This window comes from Charadrius vociferus, unplaced genomic scaffold (assembly GCF_000708025.1).
Source record: "Charadrius vociferus isolate BGI_N301 unplaced genomic scaffold, ASM70802v2 scaffold248, whole genome shotgun sequence".
NCBI classification, from domain to species: Eukaryota; Metazoa; Chordata; class Aves; order Charadriiformes; family Charadriidae; genus Charadrius; species Charadrius vociferus.
The window spans coordinates 1,124,345-1,149,933 of NW_009649851.1; the positions used below are offsets into that span (position 1 = coordinate 1,124,345).

The following is a 25,589-nucleotide window of genomic DNA, read 5'->3' on the forward strand; positions in this document are numbered from 1 at the left end:
AAAGTTAGAGATGTGTAGCCATAGATATTTCTGATACCGCAAGAGCAGTACCAAATTATATTGGATAGTCACCTTTATTAACCCTAGCAATTGAACTTGTAGTAGCTCTCTAGTTGCCTATTTCGTTGCTGGCATCTAAACAGTATCCACTTTTGGATCTCATAGGAGTTTTATGAAAATGCATGCAAAGGGTTGATTAAATGACACTTTTTATGTGAAACATGATTTTTTTTTTCAGTATTATGTTTAGGGAGTGCAACTTTATTAATAACAGTTCTTAATATGTAAAATCTCAGTTGCAGACAGTTTTTGCAATTCCCAAGCCATAGGCATCATGGAAGGTGGGGTTTTTTGTTTGTTTTATTTACCACTAGCATGTATATAGTGACTATCCACTCACTGTTTCGGTAGCTGGATCACTAGCAGAGTCCTTATTACCCTTGGCTGACCAGAGAAGTCAGTGGATATTTGTTCAATAGAGGATGAGGCAAGTCAAGCATTTCCCTGTGTTTGATTTCCATCCTCTGCAGATTATCCCATCAGCTGCTGCAGTTTAAGAATTTGCTTCCCACTCCTGTTCCCTTCATAACCTTTGTAGTACCTCTAGCAAAGACAAAGTGTCCTACTCAGCAACACATTTTGGAACAAACATAATTTCAGATAACTGAGATAAATATGTGAAAAATAAAGGGGAAAAATAAATTCCTACAAAACAATGGGGATGCTTCCTAGAAAGCACATGGAAAGTTTCCTAGAAAGCACAAGGTAAATTCCTGGAAAGCAGAAGAGAGATTTCCTAGAAAATGGAGGACATTTCCTGGAACGTAGGAGGGTAGTTCCTGGAGAGCAGTGAGGAGGGTTCCTGCAAAGTAGAGGTGGGCCTTCTTAGTAAGCATATGGAAAACTTCCCGGAAAAAGTGAATCGAAAATTTCCTAGAAAGCAGAGGGAGGTCTACACAGCCAAGAGGTGTTTCCTAGAAGGCACGTGGGGAAATTCCTGGAAATCAGTAGAGGGAATGCATAGAAAGCAGAAGGAGGCGTTATTAGAAAGCATTTGGGTGGTGGGAATTCATGGAAAGCAGGTGGGAAACTGGGGAGCTGCAAAGGAATTTCCTAGGAAGCACAAGGTAAATTCCCTGAAAGTAGGGACAGAATTCCTAGAAAGCAGAGGGGGATTTCCTAGGAAGCACATAGGGGGAAACAACTGCAGAGCAGATTTCCCGAAGAGCAAAGTGGGAATGCCTGGAAAGAGGAGAGGGTATTCCTGGAAAACACGGGGGGAATTCTAGAAAGTGGATGGTAGAAAAAGGAGAGCAGGGTGGGGTGTGTGGGGAGAACACCTGCAAAGGTGGAAAGCACCCAGAGAATTCCCAGAAAGCCAAAGGAGGGCTATTCTAGAAAGCACACTTGAAATTCCTAGAAAGCTGGAGTGTGAATTGCCAGAAAGCACATGAACAAGTCCTGTAAAGCAAAGGGGGAATTCCCAGAAATCATGTGCAAAATTATGGGCATGTGGAAAATTTCCTAGAAAGCTGAAGGTTAATGCCTAGAAAGCAGAGAGATATTCCTGGAAAGTAGTGGAGTGCATTCCTAGAAAGAATGAGGTAAATTTCTACAAAGCACATTTTGGGGTGGGGATGGGCACTCCTAGAAAGCAGAAAGGGAATTTCCCAGAAAGCATGCGGGAATTTCATGGAAAGTAAAAAGAGGAATTCCTAGATAGCAATGACAGAATTCCAGAGAGACACGAGTGGTAGCATGAGATCATCAAGATGGGTGAGGAGACAGGTTGGGTGGACTTTCCCCCCTTGGCAGGGACAATGTCACAGACTGTTTGCTGTGGGAGTTGAATTGTGGTCAACATGCTCTGTGTACAGGCATTTGCACAGATAAGCACATTTCTGAACTTTAGGCTTACCACAAATTAGACTTTGTAGGTATTTTGTTTCCAAAGTCATGTTTTTACTCATGTTGCTGTTCTAAGTCAAAACTATGCTAGCAATTTCTTTACACACTGCCACACTGTTCTTAATATTCCAAAATTGCACCTTACCTGTTACTTCTCTGTGGTCGTGGTTAGTATGGCGATAGCTCATGGTACTCTGCAAGTGAAGTAGAAAGCTCATACAGAACTCCACAAATTGCTGGGCTTAAAACTCAGGTTAAGCATGCATGCAGACTGAAACATAGTAGAAAAATCTGTAAATAATTTTGTTGAAAAATTAGGTTGCTTCTCTGCTATTAAAAACATCTTTTAAACATTTGATTGCAAAGTTAAGTTTACTTTAAATTAATGGATAATAAATATATTCTCTTAAAACTTTTTTAAAGCTGCAGGGTTTTTTTATGATTATCTGTTTCTTTATTAAATCTATTCTTTTGGAATATAAATAGGACAAGGCAGCTTTTGGGTGGTAACTGAACTAAAACAGAGCACTACTGGCAAAAAATGGGCCATCAAAAGGAGGAGAAAGGCAAATATGTAGATAGGTGATTTTCTTTAAAGTGCTGTTAGCTTTCTTATGATCAGATGATATTTATTTTTTTTTGTTTACAATCTCTGTTTGAGTACCAAGATGTCATATTAGATCCAGAATTTCTCTTTTCACCTATGTAGATGTTTATTCTCATTTTTCAGGTATTATTTTGTCTCTTAGTCATTTTTCCTGTAGCAGAACCTAGAAGCAGCATGAGTTTTTAAAATACTCAACCTCTGTTGTCTAACCATGTAAGTTAGGGCTCTTATTCCTTCATGAAAGAATAATTGAAAAGGTGTTTGATTCCAAACTATCCAAATCTGATCAAAGAATATATGCAGTTGAAAGGTGTTTCTTTTTTAAGTATGTATTTTTATTTTAAAAAGAATGTAAGGTATAAATTAGGAACACAAAGTGTTACATTCACAAGTCAGTACGAATATAACGGTACAACTTTATGCCTAATAAAGCTCCATGATGAATCCTGAAACTCACAATTTACCAGGTGAGACTTCAGACACATTATTTTGTTCCTCTTGATAGTCTAAACTTTTCAAACTGTTAAATTGGCAATAATATATTCGTTTATATTTTGGTTTATTTAACACGTTAGAAAAATACTGCACTTCAGTCATTGTTAGCTCATGGCAGCTGTGGCAGTACTGGGTATGGTTATGCTTAAATGGGATACTCTTATGTAGATTGAATTGTTTCATCTCATTGATGCCACACAAATCCATCCTGTTATTGGTGGGTACTGGGATGCTTGGTGCTCTGTAAAATAATTTTTTCCTCATTTGGTCTCATTCATATATTTGTGAGATCATGGGTATTATCTCCACTGAGCTTGCCAGCTTCCAGTGTGAATAATTACATTTTGTTTAACTCCATTGTCCCAACATCTTTATTTTTTGTTCACTTTAGATGCTTATTAAACATCACCTATTCTATTTAAGTGAAGTCTTTTTTAATTTTTGTTTCATAGGTACAAGGTGTGTTTGGATAGTGTGGAAATGGTTGCATACAATCAAACTTGAAGGCTTACAGAATACTTCATGGAATTGTGTATTTAAAACTGTAAGATGTTACGGGCCATATTTATTAGATCAATGCAAGCAATATTGAAATACACTAGGATTTACTTGGTAGTCATATTTCTGAGTGTAAGACTGATTAATTTCTTTAAAATATCCTATGGCTTTTTAAAAAATAACTTGTTATTGTTGAAAAAAATAATATTGTCGTGTTTGTAAAATGTGTTTCCCATCAATAACTCAGGGTGGAATTTCTGCCATGAAGCTACTTGAATGGGAAGTGAGCATCTTAAAAAGAGTGAACCATGATCATATAACAGACTTGGAAGAGCTGTTTGAGACATCAAAGGTTCATTACTTGCTGCACTAGTGTCAGTAGACTGAAAAACAAACAAACAAAAGAACCATCTCTGTTCCATGGTAACTCATCATACATTTTATTTAACAATTTTGTAATTTGATACAAATCTTACAGCTCTTGACCAGAATATTGTGGAAATATTTATATTTTACTTTCCTCTAAATTCCTGCTAAGCCACTGTTGTTAGTAATATAAACTAGCAGTTCAACAGAGGAGAAAAACAATTTATGTCAAGGGAAATACCTGACTAAGCCTGCTCTGTTTGCCAGTCTCTGATAGCCAGAGACAATTACTACAGGCTGGCTTTTTATTTCTGCCTTCTTCCAATTCTCAGATCTTTTTTTTTTTCTTCCTATTCTATTAAGAACTATTGCAACACTAATTAAATACAGTCACCATGAAAATTCTTCTGCTTGTTTGCTGTAGTGCTCTGTAAGGAAGGTGGTCCTCTTGTGTGTCCATAGCATTTCTAACAAGGGGAAACATCAGCTGACGTCTTTCCATTGTTTATAGATGTCTGTTGTTTCAGTAACTGTTATCAAACCAAGGCATGGTGGAAATCTTATTTTTGAGGTTAAATTGCTACTATTCTGTCTTTAACTTACTGTGTTACTTGTTGGAAAGGTGTTATTGCTAAGCTGAACAGAACAGTTCTCAGGACTTTATGATGACAGCACCATATTATAAATATTGCAGTAACACATGCAAAAAAATATTCACTGTTAGTTGTAAGTGTGGGGGTTTTTTTGTTGGGGTATTGGTCAGAAGTCTTATTTCAGTAATGTATTACAGTTTTCATTCCTAGCTGCTGAGAAGTTGCATTTTGTATTTTTTCAAATGTTGGTACTTAGGCTTTCTGTAAAAGCCATTGATGATGCATTGAATGGAAAAGGCTGTTAGCTAAATCTGTACTTAGTCTTTGTTTTGAAATCATAGTATTTTTATACATTTTTTAAAAGTGTAAGTATTTTGAAAGCTTGAGAGTTTCTTATAGTAAGCACTGGCGATATTTGCAGCAGGTCAATTGTCTTTTGTCTTCTGTCCATAAAATACTAAGTGCATTGGGGTTCTAGATCATCACTGCAGCTGGAGCACCGCTATTAATTATATATATTGTTATTACATTAAAAAAAACTAAACTCAGAAATAACTAAATCATTACATTCTCTCTTTATTAACATTAGCAGATGTATCTTGTAATGGAGCTATGTGAGGATGGAGAACTTAAAAAAATTATTTGTAGTAAAGGACATTTTACAGAAAATGAGACAAGGCACATCATTCAGTGTCTTGCTTCAGCAATAGCGCATCTTCACAAAAATGATGATTAAGTTCCTCTGTCTCTCCCATATGTTCATTGATTTTGAGTGTTCATACATTCACCAACAGTTACTGATTGCTATTCTTATCTATTATTTATTTCATAGTATAAAGATAGTCCAGAAAAAAAAAAAGTAAAATATACTACATGAATGTTTTTTTGGACTTTATTTTTCTTACAGATGCAATAACTGCTACCATCTTTTATTTTATTTTTCTTTCCGTACCAGCTATGAATAACATGTATTCCTAACTTGCAACTGCTTTGCATTATAACACTAACTTAGTTTAGTTGTTAAGTGTATAGTCAGGAGGTAACAAACAAGAAGTGGGTTGTTTCTGATACTTCTTAACAGTATGTGTTGCATTTAGGACTCAGTAAACATCAGCATTTTCATCCACCACATAGAAGCACTACAGTTCCGCTCAGTCCACAATAGAGTTTTCCTATCCTACTGAAGATTTAGAATTGGTAGATAGTGTAGGATTGTGAATAATTCTGAAGCTTTTTACACAGAAATTATTAATCTCTGTTACAGCATACCACTTCTAGGAATCCTTCATTTCTTTCCACAGCGATATACAGGGTTATGGAATGGTACCTCGTTTACAGCCTTCTCTCTTCTGTGTACTCATAGGAAGGGCAAAAACTTCTATTGGTTTTGGATAAGAAAATAAACTGCAGGTATGAAAACATGTGAAAATTTGATAATTATACAATATAAACACTACTTTTTTGTTAGATGATGGCAGGTGACCTACTGATATTAAAGACTGAACCAATACGAACTTTTTCCTTTATTACAGGATTGTGGGGAGGAATGAGATTTGAAAATTTGAAATACTTATATGACTCCCTGAGTGAAATGGAAAGTATGCTTTTGGTTAGGCTTCCAGTAGTTCAGAGTAAAATGCACTGGAATTGATCAAAGAAATTACTCAATCGAAAGAGTTTAAAACATTCCTGTCAGAACATCTTCACTGCAACTGATAACATTTTATTTCTTACTCTCTCTTGGCAGATATTGTTCACAGAGATCTAAAACTGGAAAACATTTTAGTTAAAAGCAGTGACATCAATGAAGCAAATGAAATGAAATTAAATATAAAGGTAAGATGACAATTGTAGAAGTTCTGCTTCAAGAACTGGTTTTAATATCCACGTATTACTGGGAGACCTGACTTTGATACCTATTAGCAGCTTTTGAAATGAGCTACTAAATGGTGTTATTAGGGGGAAAAAAATCATTTTGGAAGCTAAGTGCCACTGCTGAAAAAGGCTTTTTTTTTTTTTTTAAAAAAAAAAGTAAGTATATTTTCAGATCAATTAAAAAAAAAAATATCCTTAAAGTAACCATGCATTGTTCATCTAGATCTACGTTAGTACAGTCCCAAGCTGTTAGTTACAGGAAGCCAGCAGATCCTGTAAGATGTAATTAATTTTTGAATTAGGAATATTGTTGATTTAATATAAATCTGCTAGTATTTAGACTATTTAGACTGTGTCCTTGATTGAAATACAAATATATTATAGGATTCTTTTGATGTTAATAAATATTTACTACCTAAACACAATGTGCCATATGCTTACATCTTTTTACTGAAAAAAAAATAGTCTTTGATGCTTAATAAATCATATGCTATTTATCCATTGCTGATTTGCTGTCTTAGTAGTAGTTACTGTGAAAATGTAGGCAGCTTCTAAAATAACCTTGTAGAATTGAATTATTGGATCTTGAATGTACTGTCTTGGGTAGAAAAGCACATGTTGAGAAATGTTTCAGATGCTGAAGGGTGTGGACAACTGAGTAATTCACAATGGGACAAACTGAGGGTACAGAACTGTGTTTGCTATGTTTCTTATACAGGTCCTGACGGCTTCCAGTTTTTTGCACCAAAAAAGACAGAGTTTAAGTAATTTTTTATGAGGAAAGGTGACTGTCTGACAAAAAACAATCAGGTTTCCAGTTTGCTTTTTGTGGATATGGAAGAATGCTGTGAGTGATTTTCTATTTATTTTTTTTTAAATATCATATTGCATTTTGAATATCAGAACTTCTCACGGTTTTGTCACATGAGGAAGGGAAGAACAAAGTGAATTTAGGTAATGACAATCGATTCTAGGACACCCAAAAAGCCTGTGAGGGGCTACCAGAGTATAGGAGCTGCTACCCTCTCCCCCTGCCATTTTTCCCCGTTAAGAAAAGTACAGTGGCTGAATTGTAATATCCTGGAATGCAGAAATACTAAATTTGTGACAAAACCTCACTTATTTCATCATCATGTACAGCACGACTCTAATATTTTAAAACAACTTTTCTTAGTTCCAGGGCTTTGATATTGTGCTGCTTATAGCATGACAGTTGATTGAAAGACACAGACTTTAACTTTGTCTCCTTACAGGTAACTTTTAGAGGCAACCATCATTTGGTCCCATTTCGTCTCACTTTCATTTCACTAATATCTCAAATATGTGGTGCTTAAAAGGGTGAGGAGACAAAATGCAATAATTTTATTCCTTCCTAATACGTTAACTAATGTAAACTTGAGGAAGTAGCTTTCACTCATAGACACCAGTAACATGAAAAGGAGCAACTAAGTTTCTTGGGTTTGCTTTTTTTTTTTTAAAAAAACCCAAACAAACAAAAAGCAACTAACAAAACCAAGACCCCCAAAACCCTCAAAACCACCCCAGCTTTGTAGTTAAAATTTTGCCAAATGTAAAGATTTTTTTGAGGATTGGGAGAGGGTGGACACACAAATGTCTGTTCCAGTGGATTCCAGGATTATAAATGGACAAGAGAAAAAAGTTAGTGTTTCTAAATGTGGCTGTATTCTTGCTCTCTCTCAATTTACTCATTCTATTTCCATATAGAATAAAATTAGTTTGGTTCATCTTAAATGAAAGCAAAAGTAACATTCTCCGGTTTTAGTTAAGATTTTCTAGCCATCACCTTTTGGTTGAATGTTGGAGCTGGTGGTGTATGCTGACGTCTGGTTCGGACCAACAGAACAGCAAACAGAAAACTGCCTCCAGGAAGTGAAATTTTCATTTTGCATGTTCTTTTTCTTAAAGACTAGCTTGAGAGATAGTGGAATCCATATCAGTGTAGTGGACAAGCACAAATGCATTTATGCAATATAATATGAGATACAAATTTTAGTGGGCCAAAGCTGCTGACCCACTGAGTGGCTGGCCCTCAAATGCTGCCCTGAAGTTGGTGGGGGGGGAAGATCTGCTGCTTAGTTGGGTTTCAGCCATGCCAAGCGTCATCTCTTTCTGGTGGAGATGAAGGAGGCACATTTCCAGCCATTTGTCTTTCCTGCTGTTACGTGTCCTGACAGCTGTGAGGAGGAATGGACCCACCGAGAGCATGCTGCAGCCATCAGTTGACAAGTTGTCCATGTTCATGTGACAGTCTAGGTTTTCATTTAGGTTCTTAACAAGCAACACTCTGATTTATCAGCAACTTGGTTGTATTTATCTTGACCTTCTAACTTCTGTCTCTGTTCCTCCTTGCCCACAGCAATGTAGCATCTCTACCATCGGTCTTTCCGATGGGGCTGTAGTTGGGCTTTCCAACCTGCTTTATTCACAGAGAATGTAAAGTGGTCAGCAGGGATTTGCCCTGTGTCGTTGGAGAATACTTAGCTTAATGTGAGCTTGAATGTCAACGAAAAAAAAAGTTATATTAAAAAAAACGCTTAGGTAGTGGAAGAAATTTCCCAGCAAAATAATTACAGGACAAACGTTAGTGGTGTTCTGAATTTCTGTTAGGATTCATTCTCCTTTTTTGAGCTCTGCTCCAAGAAAAGGAAGCTAAAGTACATGCCTTGCTAGCTCAGACTTTGTCCTACAGAAAAATATCATCTCTTCAGCTATCTGTAGCTTTTGTTGAAAGGGTATGGAATCACCGTTTTAATTTGGATGCTACCTCTATCAAACAGCATTAAAGATGACCTAAGATCTCTTGGAAATAATTGTGTTTCATTGTGCTGTTATTCAGTCAGCCTTCACAGTTGTTTTGAGGCTTATATTTCTGGTAGGTGAGCAGAACAGCTGCACAGGTTCTTTACATCCCCTTTTCAGGGGCAGGTGATGAGTAGTGCTTTTTTGGTAAGGTTTCTTTTGATAATCATGGGCTTTATTGTCTGCCTGTAATGGTTCAGACAACTGGACTGGAGATAAATGGGGCTCTAAAGAAAACAAGCAATGATTTCTTTTAAATCAACTCTGGGATATGTTTGCCTACGCATGTTCCTTCTTTCTCTTGCTGTTCTGGAAGTTCAAAACCTCTGACATTCTTCATTGGTTGAGAATTTGAATAGCATTTAAGGTTGTACCATCCTTTAAGCCTGCCTTGGAAGGTTCATGGATACTTGACGCCTAGACAAAGTTGACAGGAGACGTTACAGTCTAAAGAATCTGAAATCAAGTGCATGTGGTTTTTGCAAATGTGCCATTGGTGGCCAGAGGTAATCAGAGATACAAAGAGCCATTTTAACACAACATAACTAATTCTTTTCAAACTCTCTTCTGCATAAGAGAGACAGAAGAACTCAATTCTTCTCAACTACTCATGGGAAAAGAGGTACAACTGTTGCACACCAGCTGAGGACTGCTGCCAATTGCCGCTTGGGTCAGTTGATTTGAGGGGATGCTCTCACTCCACTCATTGTCCAGTGCCTAAAGGAGATGAATAAGCGGGTCCCTACAGTGAGGACAAATAGCTCTTCCAGCCGATTATACCTCTTCAGAGTGAAAGCAGTGACATGCTGTGTTATGCAGGGAGTTACTTCATAATCAATACCTACAGGCTGCATGAAATTAGCTCTATGTCTACTACAACAAAGGAAGGCAGCAGTTAGGCAAGATTTTGTTCAGATTGTAGATGTTGCTGTAGAGGAGTCTGGGTTCTTGATTGATGATATTCCTTGATGATGCTGTACTGTGCATTGTCATGCACTTCTTTTCTGACTTTTTTTTTTTTTTCTTTCTGCTCCCCTTGCCCATCAGGTACTCATTATAATCTCTTAGGTGATATGCAGCATTAATTTCTTCTTATTTTCTCATGAGCCTCCATGCAGGTAACACCCACTGTGCATTTCCATTCTACGTGTTGTTGTCTTCAAACTGTCTCAATCTACCTTATATTATTGCTAAGTTAAGTTCAGTGAAAGTAGCGTATTCCACTGTTACAAGGTCAGCTTTTTCTCTGTTGCTGGATGTTTTTGAAGCCAACAGTGCCAGCTGAATCACAGTACCTCACTCTGGTTACATAAAGCTAATTTGTATCTTCTGACATGTGGCAGAAACCTTTAGGAATCTCCAGCTAAACAATGGGATTAAATTCTAAACCATTTTTTTCTTAGAATATTTCCATCCAAACAGTGTGTCTGTTCCAGTGCATGACACTGATTATTATTTGTTGTTGAAGTGGAAGTTGAAAAAAAACCATGAAAGCAGGTAATTATGATGTAGCCTGTCCAAAGGACACGCTTTTCAGGTTTTCATTCTTTGCTTATTTAGGCAATGAATGCTTTGCATTCCATAATATAAAGATTTCTACCCCTTTCTGATTTATACTGCACACTGTGATGTACTTTACTTTGTTATCCAATACAGCACTCATTTTTTAATTCTGTGAAGGTCTTTTTCTCAATGGTATATACTGGCAATGGATTTCACAGCTTGCTTATAACAGACTGAAGCAAAAAAGAAATCCTTTTTGGAGGAAGATAATTAGTCCTTCTGACATTTTGATTGATGAAATACTAGTAATATTAAATACTTCTTTAAGTGAGGGGGTTGCATGGGATGAAATTACTTTCCAATTTACTAATCATGACAGAAACATAGAGTCTCAACACTGGAAGGGACCTCAAGTCATTTGATTTATTTCTCTGTCCGAAGAAAGAAGCAGCTATACTTAAGTCTTTTCTGATGAATATTTGTGTAAAGTGTACTTAAAGACCTCCAGTAATGGAGACTCCGTAATCTTTCCAGGCACTCTATTCTGATGCTTCATTATCCTCCTAGAAATTTTTCCTCCTGTCTGCACTGAACCTTCAGTTTGACAATCAGCTTTAACTTATACCTACAGGCCATGATCTAATCACTTTTTTCATTACAAATTTTCAGTTAACTCACCTGCAGCCACATAATTGCTAGAGCTGACCTAAGGGAGGTGGTGGGAGCCTATGCGTGGGGCTAAGGAAAAAGGTGGAAGTGTGCTTCATATTTTCAGACTATTATTTCTCACCCTATCCATCATGCATATGAAGAACAGGTAGCCACTTCTCTGTTTTCAGCAATCTGGTATCACGTTTCTACCTTGGTTTCTTGGTCTTTAGACTAAACAAAAATAATTTTCTCATTCCTGTCCTGCGTTTCCTATCTTTGTGATAGACTCACCATGCTCCATTCAGTACCTATTATGTCAAAATGGGACTATACAAAAGTGAGCTCAACATCTAGTTGAAGCCTCACCAGTGCTGGGCTGAGCAGAAGGATTGTTTTGTGTGTACTGCAGACCTGAGGCTTGTGGCTAGAACACAGGTGACGACTGTTTTTTTGTAATTTATGTAAGGACTCTGAAGTCCATGTAAAAGAACACGAGGTAAGCGCTGGGAATCAGGCTGTTGGCCTGTTTTTTCAGCTGGCATATTTAATTAGGCTCCCAACCCAGACAAGGGGAAGAGTGTTGGCCTTGGCCTCCTCAGAAAAGGCGGGCATGCACAAAGAGGTTTTGTACCAGAGTGGCTGCTTGATGCTCGTCCTGCCTCGAAGAGGCGTTGTCTGGTACCACTGGGACTGTTAACTCATCTTTGGCTGGTGATTTGCAACAGTCCTTGAGCTGCTGCCTGACCAGCTCTTCTCCTTGTGTTTGCATTCTGAGCTTGTCTTTCAATATACTTACAGTCATTCCTGGCTTGATGTTATCTTCATATTTAATAAGCATGTTCTCTCTTGGATCACCCAGGTCATCAATTATCATGGTATCGTGGCTAGGACAGACACCTACAAAACATGCCTTGACACAGCCTTCTACCTTGGCAATGAACAAGTTACAGCTACTTTCTGAGAAGCATTTTCTATAAGCATGTGTGCGTTGTTCCTGTGATATTTTAATGTAGACAGTGTTATGAAAAAAGTTATGTGAATCAGTATCAAAGGCTTTACTAAAATAGAGATATGGGAGATTTAGTGTTCCTCCTCTAACCCCGAAGCCTGTCAACCTGTGCTACATGGAGATTTGTTCCTGACAGGTGCATAATGGCTGTTACTTACCTCTTTGTTTTCTTCTAGGTGCTTATTATTTCCAGTATTTTCCTGGGAATTAAAATTAATGGGAGGCATCTGTAATTCTTTGATGCCAGCTTTTCCACCCTCTTACGGCTAGATACCATGATTGCCTTTTTCAGTTTTCAAGTATTTTACCTGCCTTCCGCTAATAGTTCTTGAACTGCTAATAGCTCTGAAAAGTCTTGTCAGTTTTTAAAGTACTGTAGAATGAATTTTATCGGTTACGGCTGATTTTAAAATTTCCAACCTAAGTACTTGCTAACCTTTTGCTTCTCTGTAAAAAACTGAGGTCTTGCCCCTTTGTCATTGATATTGATTGTGCTTTCCACTGCTCGCAGTTGACATTGTGGTTAAGATTGATGTAAGAAGACATTAAATACATTTGCCTTCTGAGCATCATCTATCAATTGCATTCTTGGTTGAATACAATACTAGCCTCTTTATTCATTGTCTTCCTGCTACTCATATACTTACAGATTATTTCATTTTTAGTTACATCCCTTGTTAGTTGCTCCTCATTTTTCCTTTCTGATTTTGCCTCTGTATGCTTCTGTTTTCCTTTTGTTCTTATTTCCATCTTTTGTATGCTCCCTCCTTGTGTGTGAGACTTCTGGAAATTCACAATTTAACCAAACTGGTTTATTAATTAAAAAAAAAAAGTAAAAGTAATAGCACTTTCCTGATTCAGTCATTTTATTTTCTGTAGGCTATGTATATAATGATCTAAAATTTATATAAGTTTGTAAGTTTCCCCAGGATGTAAATAGCATGAATTACTGCTGGTTTAAAACATTCTCAAAACAATCGATTAAAAATGAGACAATACTGTAGGTTCTGGCCAGTTTGGCAATACTAATGGTAAGAATCTCCTTTAAAGTCTTGTTTTACCAGTTGTGGTATTATCAAACCATTAACTTAAGACTATTAAGTCCCTTGACATAATAATTAGCTATGTGAAGCCTGGTACCTGCCTAAAACATAAAAAACCTGAGATGAGAGTTAACCAAGCCTTTTGATTTGGTGGGACAACACCTCTCTCTGTCAGTCTCCTCTTCTATTGCATGAAGGTTTTTATCTTCCGTTCCTTACTGGGGCTAACTATCTCATCTCCATTGATTCTGGAAGTGAAGATTGTAGATTTTGCTGTGCACTCACAACCACATCTCCCATGATATAGTAGATAAAATAGTGATAAAATGGCCTCAAAGCATCATCTTTTTGACACGTGACTGAAATGATATAAAGTGATTAGTGAATAGATTATAATTTGTGAATTTTTGATCAAGGATATAATTAAATAGGTTTGAAAAGTTTTATTTTAGAGTATTTTAGTATTGATTTTGTTCATCATATGAGGTATTCAAGCTAATATGTGCAAACAGAGGCTGTTGTGTTTTTGCAAAAAGCCTGTGTTCTTATCTACTATGCTTATATCTGGGAGAAAAATAAAAGTTTGTATGGTGTCTTGCAGTACTTTAAGTCTGTGCGTTATGAATACTGCTTTAATAACTTACTGTTGGGAAAAAGAATACTAAGTTTAATCATACAGCTAATGTCGCGATGTCACCACCCCCTTAACAGCTAAATGATAAAAGTGAGGACACATCAGCATGAATTGTTAAGGTCTGTACATTATTCATTTAAACATCTGCTGTTGGTTCCTCTTTACATATGGGAATAAATTATACCACATCAGCACATTCTTCATGCTTTGTGTTTAAGCATTTAAAAGTTTTTTTTTGTATTATTAATACTATTTTTTCTGCTTGGTTGGCAGCCCCTGAAGTTACCAGTGCCTATGACTACAGCCAAGAGTGTGACATTTGGAGCGTAGGTGTCATTATGTACATGCTGTAAGTAGCTTGTAAAAGTAATATAAAATGTATAGACCCATTTATAATACAAGTACTTGCAATTTTGCACTGAAATAAAAAATAAACCTGTGTGCTAAACCTTCACAAAAGAATGAACTCTTATAATTGCTTGTATGTAAACATTACAATTTTCTCTGCAAAATAAAGTAAAAGAGACAGTTCAGTGTTAAAAATTGAGTATTTGATTTATGAACCACTTTATAATCCCGAAATAACAGAAAATTACAGAATAGTGCAGCGCAACACTGTAAAACTAAACTGAGAGTTTAGGCCTCTCTTTTTCATATGTCGGCTGGATCTATATATGAGAACTAAGTTATTGATTTACAGATTATTAGTCAAATCCTCAAATGGGTTGAACAAACCATGCAATGATTGTAAGCGCTTTTCTTCTCCACCTCTGCCTGTGGTGACTCTGTAACTGAGATGTTCGAGGGCTGCCAGGTCTCCCTGTACAGGTTATCTGTGTCCTTTGAAAGGTTATTAGTCTGATGTTATTAGAGGAAGAAATGGAATTTTACATTTGTAAGAGTACCTGCATAATTTTATTGAAATCTTTCATCATTTATAACATTTATCTTACTTACAATATAATAATTCCTCTCTGAAAAATCTTATCCTGCCTAAATTAGCTAAATAATATAAAAAGGTACCCCAGCAATTAAAAATAAATTGTAGCAAAGTACATAAATTACCATTCATATCATGCAACTAAAATGGTCACATTTTATGCAGCATATTTTTTCTTTCATAATGTATTTGCATGTTTCTTTCCACCCACTTTCAGTCTTTTTTCTTCTCTCAGTTGCCCCCAGATGATGCTTTAATGCCAATGTTTTGGAACGATACCACTTGCCTTTTAATTTGTTGTTATTATTTCTGTCCTGTGATTGTTTTACTTTTGTTTCACATAGCTGAGTTCTTTTATAACTCAAGACTTTGTACATGAGCCTGCAGACACAGGCACAGTTTCATAACCTCCTGTTTTCCAGATTTTCTTTGTTTTGGTTCCTCAGTTTCTTTTCTATACAATCAGCTTACTTTTCTTGTGTCAGCATGATGAAGTGTTCATACCTTTAGTGCCTTTCTTTTTATTTTTTTAATTTCTAAAATCCGCATGTACTTTTTATGCTGATACAGAATGAGTTTTATTGTTGTACTTCATGATATTAATGTTTGTATCACAGTAGTAGGATTTGCACAATGTAATACAATAGAATATATTATGAAATGGTTGGTAGAAATTGGATGGTTTGACTGGCTAATAAGAATCCAGAGCAGCACCTGCAATCAGCACAATTCACAGCTCAGAACTTGTAAAACTCAGAACAGTGAACTGTGTTGATTGCAGCCGGAGTGTAGAACATTGGACCTTCTTCTTTAATTAGCAATATAAATATTTTTTAAAATTAGCATTTTGTAATCACAACAGTGTCAGAAAAAAGTAACAGTAATTCACCCCTTGTTGTGTTGACTACACAAGAATGAAAATAGTGTGTATGAATTAATAGAATACAGCTCACACTCCTTTTTATTGCTTAATTTGAAAATAGTAATACAAAAGCCGTAAGATCATCTTCTGATTTTAATTCTGTTTTTGCAAATTACTTTTCTTCACAGCCTGAATAACAGCTTGTGCTCCTGGTGCTCCTCTAATGGGCTTAAAGGTACTGTTACAGCCATTATTGCTACCATCACAACTTTGACCCTTCTAGGCTCTGGCTAATGCCTCCCTGGTAATTTGCTAGCTGCCAGAGCTCTTTTTGCAGTGCAGATGGCATGCTCCATCTTGGTACCAAGGGTATTATTGCCACGACAGGCTCAGTCTCTACCTATATGGGGAGCGTAAGCCCTGAGGTGACTCATGAACTCCGTTTTCATGAATGTTAATGCACGGGGTTGCCTGTACATAATGGGGCAATGTCAGCCTGATGGATTTTTATATGTAATTTAAACAGAGGTCTACTTTATACTTTCCGTTTCATTTCTATTTTAACATATACTAATAGAAGCATACACAATAGTAACCAACAAAAAGAAAATCCGTTAAAATACAAAAGTATGTCAGCATATTGAGAGAGTAGACTAGCAAGAGTCCTGCTGCCTTTCACACTCCGAGAGTATGGCCCATATGCTGCTCTCTAATTGGAAAGGGTCAGGGGCTTCTTTTTCCTGTGCAATCTAGGCTATTGGATTTCTTGCTCATTCTTCCAAGTGTGCTCAGAGAGTCTGGCCCCTGCAATAGTTCTCGAAAACCTTTGCGCAACTAAAGAAGTCTAGGATGCCTAATAAATGACTTCCTGCATTGCAGCAGTAAGAAACCTGTTAAGAAAATGTGGTACTTTTTGCTCCTTTCTAAAGGCACAGAAAATTTCTTCACAGATTTTCAAGGTTGCATGTGATACGTTTCACCTACTTGATTTCTATAGCTGAATTTATTTGTTGTCTGTCACTGCCTTAGTCTGGAGAGAATTTAGTCCTATCTGTGCATAACAGAATAATGGGCATTGTCACCAGCCAATACTTACAGTATCATGTCCTGAAATGAACGCATTCTTCCCAATTTCTGTTCTTTAAATTGAGTTCCATGTGGATTTAAGTCCCGAGGGAGATTTGGAAGGAGAAATGGAGGATAAAAGAAATCAGCAATTTTCGTTGAAGACATTTTGAAATTAAAAGTTTTGGGGAAAATGCAATAAAATATTAATTTTGTGTTTTACCTTAAAATTAAAAATTAAAGCCATGTGAATGAAACTCCAGAATATTTTACTTTGATATAAAGTGACAGGCATCCTTCACTAGGATGTGACAATTACGTTTTCTGTAGTTACCTCTGTGTTTTGGGAGCAGAACTAAAACCATAGTTTAATGCAAATAATTTATTTGATGAAGTTAGCTTCTTTTTTGTTTTAACTGGTCACAAATAAGTGTATTCATTTCTTGATAGTATTTGATATATAATTTTTGCATGTCAGTTGTTTATGAATAGTATGATGTAAAATCTATTAGAAATTTAATCCGTCTTTATTAGTTCTGATTGAAAAAACAGATCACATGAGACAGTTTTTCATTTGTTCTGTGATTAGTAGAGCACAGATCAATATTTACTTTTGAAGCATATTCTCTAATAAACATATATAGTTGATGTTTCTGGTTAATACTTCTGTTGAAAACCAGTAATAGTCACTGCAACCAAATGCAAAGCAAATTTAAACACTGCGTTTGACATTAGCACTTTTTTTTTAAGGAATGCATTTTTTTTTAGTTTCATATATATTACCTTCTTTTTACTGCTACCACATCATTAACAATACAACTGACATAATGGAAGCAGATGATACAGAAAGAGTAAATTGAATTTACAGACATTCAGATACCACATTTACTCAAATACTTCACTCAAAATAACAAGAAATAGATACAGGGGAAGAATGCAGTCGAAGTGTATTTTTATGAACATACGTACTTTTAATATGCATGCTTATGGATATGTCTTAAGATATTCCTGACATTTCTGATATCTTTGCTTTTTTATTATCTTATTTCTACTGATACCTTAGTTTAAATTAGGCCAAACAAGGCAGTCTTAGCACTATGTAGCTAAAGGAGATGCAGCTTGATAGCAGCACATAAAGTGAAAAATTAAAAATGATGTTTTGTTTTATCACAGTATTTTCTGCTTTATGTTTTTGTTCTGAAAAAATGCATCTTTTGTAGCAGTAAAAGCATATTATACACTTCCATATTTTTCTGTGAATCACACTTACTTTAATTTACCGCTATTCAATGAAGAATAGCAACTTAGACTGAGAATTGAACGTATTTCAAAGATTGTAAGAATCTGGAACTGAGTTTATCGCATTTTGAACAGCAGCACACTTGACTTCAGGGACAAAAGCAACCACTATGTGTGACTAAACTGACTTCTTATATAAAATAAGTCTACAGAATAAAACTTACCTAGTAACTCTGTTACTGAGTCAATGACCTGTGTTAGATCCGAAACCTGTTTTTTAGAAAGACAGCTGATTGGGACTTAAACACCTAAACTGAGAGTGGTCTGTTTTGTCTTTTTGCTGTTTTTTCAGTTCTTGTGATTGTTACTAACTCAGTTGAGTTTTAGCTCACTAGTCTAAAAACAGTGGGACGTGAATTAATGATGGTTCTTATTACTGAAATGCAGTGGTTGTTAGGCCAGAATTCTTGAATTGTTTAATGGAAAATAACAATTTGACGTGAAATCATAAGAAGTGGTAAGTATAAAATGTTGGCAGTAAACAAAATCTCTGCGGTGGAAATAGTGCACATGGTGACAACAGGTTAGCTTTCAGTTAGCCGAGTGATCTGGATGAGTGAGTGACAAAATAGCAAAATACCATATTTTCAGTTAAATTTTTTCTAGCTTCTACCTTCAGTTGTTGTATCTTGTTAAACCTTTGGCTGTTACTTTAAAAATCCATATAATATCAATTATCTTTTCCTTATGTGGCTACCCAGTGACCAAGATTAAATCACCTTTTAACCTCATAACCCTTTTGCTTTAAATCTCTCTGAGAGACACATTTTTCAGAACTTGAGTCACTTTTGTAGAGTTCTTCTGAAGCTTTCCCGGTCGTGCGAACTTTTTGATGTCACAGTGATCCCATAATACATAGTTTTTGCCTCACCAGTGAAAAATAGTAGGTATCTGTTCACTGACCCTAATTTTCTTACACCTTTTGTAGCAAGCTTAGAAGAAAAGCTTTTTGAACTAATAAGAAAGGGAGACCTGTGCTTTAAAAATCTGGTCTGGGAAACAGTTAGTGTGGCTCATAAGTACACAATGCTCTCACAAAATAAATGCTGACAGTATTGCAATGAATTCCACAAATGTAGCAGTTTTGATCTTTTGGGTTTTTTTTTGCTTTTAAGTAGTATGCACTTTCTGAAAAGCAAAATTGATGTTAAAAAATAAATTGATATAAATGATATCATGAACTAATTTCATAGCATTGTAAGTAAAATATCCTCTGCTGGGTTAAAACACTCAGATGAAAATGCGTGTAGTTGTTGTTAGCAGAAATGAGATGTATCAAGCTGTGGGTTTTTTTCCTAGCAAAGCAAGTACTGAGGCTACTTCTGAAAGTTGATCCTGCCCACCAAATCACAGCTGATGAATTACTTGATAACCAGTGGATAATAGTGAATTTTTCTTCACCTTGTGTTCTACCTCTTACTTATTTGGTATATAAAGATGCTGCATTGCCTCAGTGGAACCCACTAGAGAGGAAAATTTAAAAAAACACAACTTACCTGACAAAACACTTATAGGACCCTTATCCAAATCTCCCAAATCCATTTACCTGTTTTGCTTGTATCCTGTGGACTTTTGACAAGCCTGTTAACTAGGAGAGACTTTACACTGTGTTCCTTACCCAAACCAACTTTACCTGATTTCCCATATATTTTGACGTAGTATGGAAATAGGGGTTCAGGTCAGGCGTAATTAATTCTCACAATGTTCCTGTTAGTAGAATAAAAGTTTTTTTGTTGTTGTTGGTTTTGGGGTGTTGCTTGTTTGTTTGTTTGTTTTAATTTAAAAACAGATGATTGAGCTACAGGGAAATTTGGCCATTTGGAAGGCAAATGAACTGTAGTGCTGGAAAGGGAACCTGTGAGCTCCCAGCTCCCTGGCTGGGCTGCAGACCGCGCCACTATGAGAACGTGGAACTTTCAGCTATCTGATGAAACAGTTGCACTATTTCATAGTTGAAATTAAAGCAGTGGGAATGGATATATCTGCTACTTAAAAATAACACTGATGATAGTAAACTCTAATTTCTTCCATTGCTGGCTTTAATGCCATGTAGAGAGAGAAATGCCTGTGAGTCACTGAAAAATATTCTGGTGTGTGTGAGGATAAATAGCTCCTCTATTAAAAATGGACAACTGGTTTTGCCTCACCCGTTCATCTACTAAAGAGCCACTCTGTAGTAGCATACATCTTTCTTCTTTCCTGCTAATTGAGGAGATGAACAAGAAGCTTTTTTCCAAAGTTTCAGTGCATTCCTATGTCTGGGAGAATAGCCGCAAGCAAATTTGTAACTACAATGGCCTGAAAAATGAGACAATTTTCTTCCAGTTCTGCCCTGCCGTACTATGACTACCATACTGTTCTTGCCTCATGAAACTGAAGATACAGAAAACTACAATCTGTGTGTTTGATGACTCTTCACCATGTATATTCATCGAGTTTGAGACTAAATTCCGTATGATCACATAACCGCATGTAACAAGACCTTCCTATAGTTCATTGTAAACCATTCCTTCTCTCCATACTGTACAACTTTTCAGGCACAGTAGCTTTTAATTTACAATGCTTCATTGTAAATTCTACTCTTCATTTACTACTCTTCATTTAAAGAGTAGGTAGCAGGCTGATTATCTTATCTATAAAATTTCTACAAATGTAACCCCACATTAGCTGTCTTCCATTGCACTTTCACAGTATGTGTGCAACACGTTTAAGTATGTTTCAATGCAGAACTATATTTTAGATCGTTTCATCAAGTTTTATTGTTTCTAAATGTTGAGAGTTGGCCATCGTGGACTGCAGACAGAATTCCCTCATGCAGGGAGCCTGCTCTGAAGTCTGCTGTTATGGACAGCTTCTGCAGACATTATTCAATCAGAAATAAATAAAATCAGAAATGAGCTCTGGAAATACACTGAATCCATCTTTTCCTCCAGCTGATTTACTCCTAGCACAGTTTTACGCTGCTTCCTTAAGGGAAAACTTTCTGGATGAGACAGTGCTCCAGACAGTGAGCTTGTCTTCATGCTTCAACCTTTCCTGTACGTCACCGGCCAGTGTTTTCTGTTACAGTAGAACTGAAAGGAGATATTTCGGTCTCTTAAGTGTCCCTGCATTAGCATGGGCTGAGTTTCAGTGCCATTTCAAGGCTTGGGTTGCTGTGTCTCCAGTTCTAAAGGAGACTTTGGCAGCCATCTGCCTGTGAGCAGTAGCTCCAACATTAGATGCTTTGCATCTACTGCATGTAGCTGCTCTGCTTGCAGATGGGACTTGGTTGAACTTGCTCCACAGGCTCAGTACCGTGCATGTGCGGTACCCAGTGTACTGGTGTGGTTCTCCTGAATTTCTTGAACAATGTTTTTAACCAATATGCCTGTTTTCTTGAATACCGATGGACCTTTTTAGCATTTTTACTGCCACATACGTCCCCATCTCTCTTCACTACTGACACTTCCAATTTATTTAATAATATTTTTTGTTTCATTGACATAAATTATTTATTTTGTATAGGGAGCTAAGAACAACAGGATGGTCATACAAGGTAATGTCAAAGGTCTTTGTCACATCATCATCAGCGGCCAAGGATAGATGCTTAGGGGATAAGAACAGAAAAAGCATTCAGTACTGCAGTATTATACCAGCCTTCATGCACTTGTTGTTCAGGGTTTTCTGAACCAGAAGAGAGTGGTGGTGATAAAGCTCAGTTGGCTTTTTTCCACCAATTGGCCCAAATATCTTTAAACTCAAAAATTTACTTGTGGCAAAGAATTCCCCAGCTTCAGTAGGCAGGCTGTGAAGGAGAGTCTCCCGTGTAGTTCTGTACCTTCTACCTTCCATCTGCATGTTCCATCGAAAACCCCCCAGTTGTTTGCACTCTCCTATGCTGCTTGTGGTTTTCATATGTATTACATATTGCAGTGTTTGAAGTGGTAGTTAAATGTTTTTCCACATCTAGTAAAAACCTACTTTTTACCTCTAAAAGAAGAGTATAAAGAGAAGAAGCAGGGACTTAAAGTGATAAGTGACACTATGCAGAATTCTTTAACAAATGGTCATTAAGATGTCCTAATATGGCCTGGTTTTCAGTACCACTGAGCACCTGTGGCTCCCATCTTACTTCAGTGGGAGTTGCAGATAGTCAGCACCATTGAAAATCAGGACACCAGTTTCTACTTCATGCTTGTGCCTTCACAGCCTTTGTGATTTTACAATAGCCAGATGGGGAACATGAAAGTGCATTATCATGTAGAGAATTCTGCGTGTAAAAAAATTAACCCCTTGGTGCTGTGTGACACATGAGCTTCTGCATAGGACTAAACGCATTTGGCACCACAGTCTCCCACCAGGAAATCCCTACTATCTGTACCAAAAATTTATGAAGTCACAAGTCATTCTGTATGATTGAAACTGGCATTTCAATCATAGGTGCAGCAATTTTATATTCCAGAACAATACTTTAACAACAAAAATTTTAATTTAAAAGTTACCGTGTACTTATAGCTAAAAAAATGACCTCAAGCTCAATTCAAGTTAGTGGATACCTCTGGAGGTTCATGTGTTGTCAGTTTGAGACCATATATAGTTTTGGCCGGGGGCTATGCAAAGGGTTGATGATTAATTATTTACCAGAAATACTAATTAATGCAGTTCTGTTACTAGTTTTGATTATTCTGATCTTTATACCAGTTAAAACTCTTCAAGACATGTTTAACTTTTTACATCTGCTAAAAAGTAAGAGCAAAAAAGATGACACGATAGCAGAATATTTTAAAGGTTCCAAGAAACACAAAAATTGTGCTACCAGTACATATTTTTTCTGTATAATCTGCAGGAGTATATTACTTATATACTGAGTATTATATTCATGAAATATAAAGCAAATCTTATTTCACAAGAAATATTTTTAATGGATACACATATTTTTGTTTGATACTGTAATTTCCAATTACTTTAAGCTAGATTTTTAAAATATACTTTATTCCATTTTTTCTACCTATATTATATATTGTATGGATTGTGTTATATTTTAACTGTAAGAATACCTCATTTTCTTCACTTCCCACTAGGAGGATTTGATATTTTCTTAGGTCTGATTTAATGGAAGGTGGTGTTTCCTTTTGGGTACTGAGGTTGGTTTTTTCTCTGCTCTACTAATTTTTGGTTTTCTCAGAAGAGCTTTTGAGCACATTGAAGGTGAACCCTGCGTTATAATTTTTTGTTATTGCTGTGATTTTTGATGAAATTTACAGGTACATGAGTATGCTTGACTGAACAGTAAAAGAAAGACCCTAAATATAAAATTTATGTGTACAGTGTGTGTGATTTCTTGTTTCTTTTGGGGGCAGATTGTCTTTTGCAAGCAAACAAAATGCCTTAAGCCCAAATCCTCCCATGCCTGACTTAGAACCCCAGTTCAGTAAAAGTATACACGTTTTGCAAATTATTTAAGTGTGTTTTCAAAGTTATGTGAGGACTTAAAAAATTTGATCCAATGAAGGACTGAGGTGCCTAAGGATGCCTAATGATTCTGAGAAGCAATCTGTTCAGAGCTCTTGCTTTAACAAAGTGGCCTCTCACTTTCCCATCTTAAATTTTCTCAGCTATCTGAAATTGCATCTGTTTGTGCACCTACACCTCCCTCCTTTGGCAGCCCTGGACAGTCTGGAGCTAAATTACAGCCAAACCAGACAGTTTCCTGACAGAATGCAGTAAAAAACACGGCTTTCCTTTAGTAACTGGCAGAAATACAACCTTTTTGTGTGGCAGCCTAGTGGTCAGACTACTTGCTGAAGTTGCAGGAGTCCCAGACTCCATATACAGTATAAGCTTGCCTGGAGACAAAGGCTTGTGCTGGGTGAGAGCACGGCATAGCTTTTTCTTCCCTTGACTGAAGTGATGACATTCAGGTTGGATGGCTTGCAAAAGGATCACTTTCTGTGATTCTGTAGAGCAGGCATTTGACAAGAATGATAAGGGCTAAAATATATACCGGACAAGTGCATTTAATACACATACACCTTCACTCTGCACAAAATATGGAACTTGAAACCACTTCAGCATTTTTCCTACCAGTAAAATAATGCACTCTGCTGTCATTCCTCAATAAAATAAATAGCAGTTGTACTCCGTGATATTTTTCTAATACACAAGTTCCCTTTTATATACATTATCTGTAATAACTTGTGGGTTTATCACTTGTAAGTTTATTCCATCTGAGTCACCTTATGTTTAGGTTTTCCATTTCTGTGAATCGGTCTCCTTTTATAATTGATGGTTGTATTCAAGATTTCTCTGAATGAAATCAAAAGCATTGTCTGTAGCTTTCTTCTGTACAGAAAAAATCAAGAAACTAGGCAAGACAGTTGCTCCTTTTTGCCTTGTCTGTAGTTACATTGGATTTGTTTTTATGCTCTAAGGCCTTTCTATATGCACCAAGGTTTTTCTTTGGCTCTGTCAACTTTCCCTGAGTTATCGGATGCATTTTTAGTTTTTCCAGGCATCTTGTTCTTCCATTTACTGTGTACCATACCAAATTTGAAGGTTTTTCTGTTTAGCTCTACAACATTTTAATTGTTTCTGTGGAAGGCTTATTGGATTCTGAATGTCTGATAATGAATCAAGAGTTTAACAGTTCTGTTTCCTGCTCTCAGTTTACTGGTGTTACGTAAAATCTTTCTTTTTTCCCCTAGTAGGGTAACTGAACTTTTGTCCCCTAAAGTCTAAATCTCAGATACTCCAGACTAATGCTTTGAACAGCTCTTGAAAAGGACAACTTCAACCTGTCATTCTCCTTGGTGTTTTTCAGTTGGTGTATATGCCACTGAGATTAACAGAATAAAGGTGCTCATCAGGCTTGAAATGTTGTATGTTACATGTGTTCGTGGAGAAAATACTTTATTGTATTTTCCATAAGTAGTTGGATAGCTCTGCATTTTTGTCTTGAATCCTGCTAAAGTTTGCTTCCTAAAAATTAGGTGGAAAAAAAAGTTGAGATGTAAACAAAAGAAACAGAACCAATGTAGTCTGTCAGTTAGTAAACTTCCACTCCTTTTACCCACAGCTGGCACTAGGTGCTAGTGAGTTAAAGCCAACAGGTGTTCAAATGAGCCAACACAGATAATTAACTTAAATGGTCCTATTTTCTTTAAAACTGTCAGGAAATAAACTCCCTCTTCTCTTTTATGTAGTATACAATTATCTGGCACTCTGTAAGTCCTAGATCTTTTAAAAACGCCTCTTTTTAAAGGCCTCAACCTCTGATTTTGTGGGTGCAATTCACTGCACACTATGTATTTAACTGCATAATTGTTCATGCAAAAGAGGTAGTTAAAATGTGTGTCATCAGTTATGCCCACAGTTGTCATAATGTAAATCTGCATCAGCAACAGATGAGGTTTTTTTCCAAAATTGAAACTTACCTTTTT

At 36.5% G+C, this 25,589-nt stretch overlaps 1 protein-coding gene across 1 annotated transcript in view; it reads left to right on the forward strand.

The window, feature by feature from the left end:
* The window catches only part of STK33 (serine/threonine kinase 33), a 60,318-nt gene that overhangs the window by 29,287 nt on the left and 5,442 nt on the right, over positions 1–25,589 (forward strand). Inside the window, 8 exon segments of the mRNA XM_009890978.1 lie at positions 3,756–3,860; positions 5,057–5,193; positions 6,213–6,317; positions 7,793–7,800; positions 8,538–8,581; positions 10,599–10,620; positions 14,276–14,351; positions 19,056–19,170. Of these exon segments, the coding sequence (XP_009889280.1) occupies positions 3,756–3,860; positions 5,057–5,193; positions 6,213–6,317; positions 7,793–7,800; positions 8,538–8,581; positions 10,599–10,620; positions 14,276–14,351; positions 19,056–19,170 (612 nt within the window).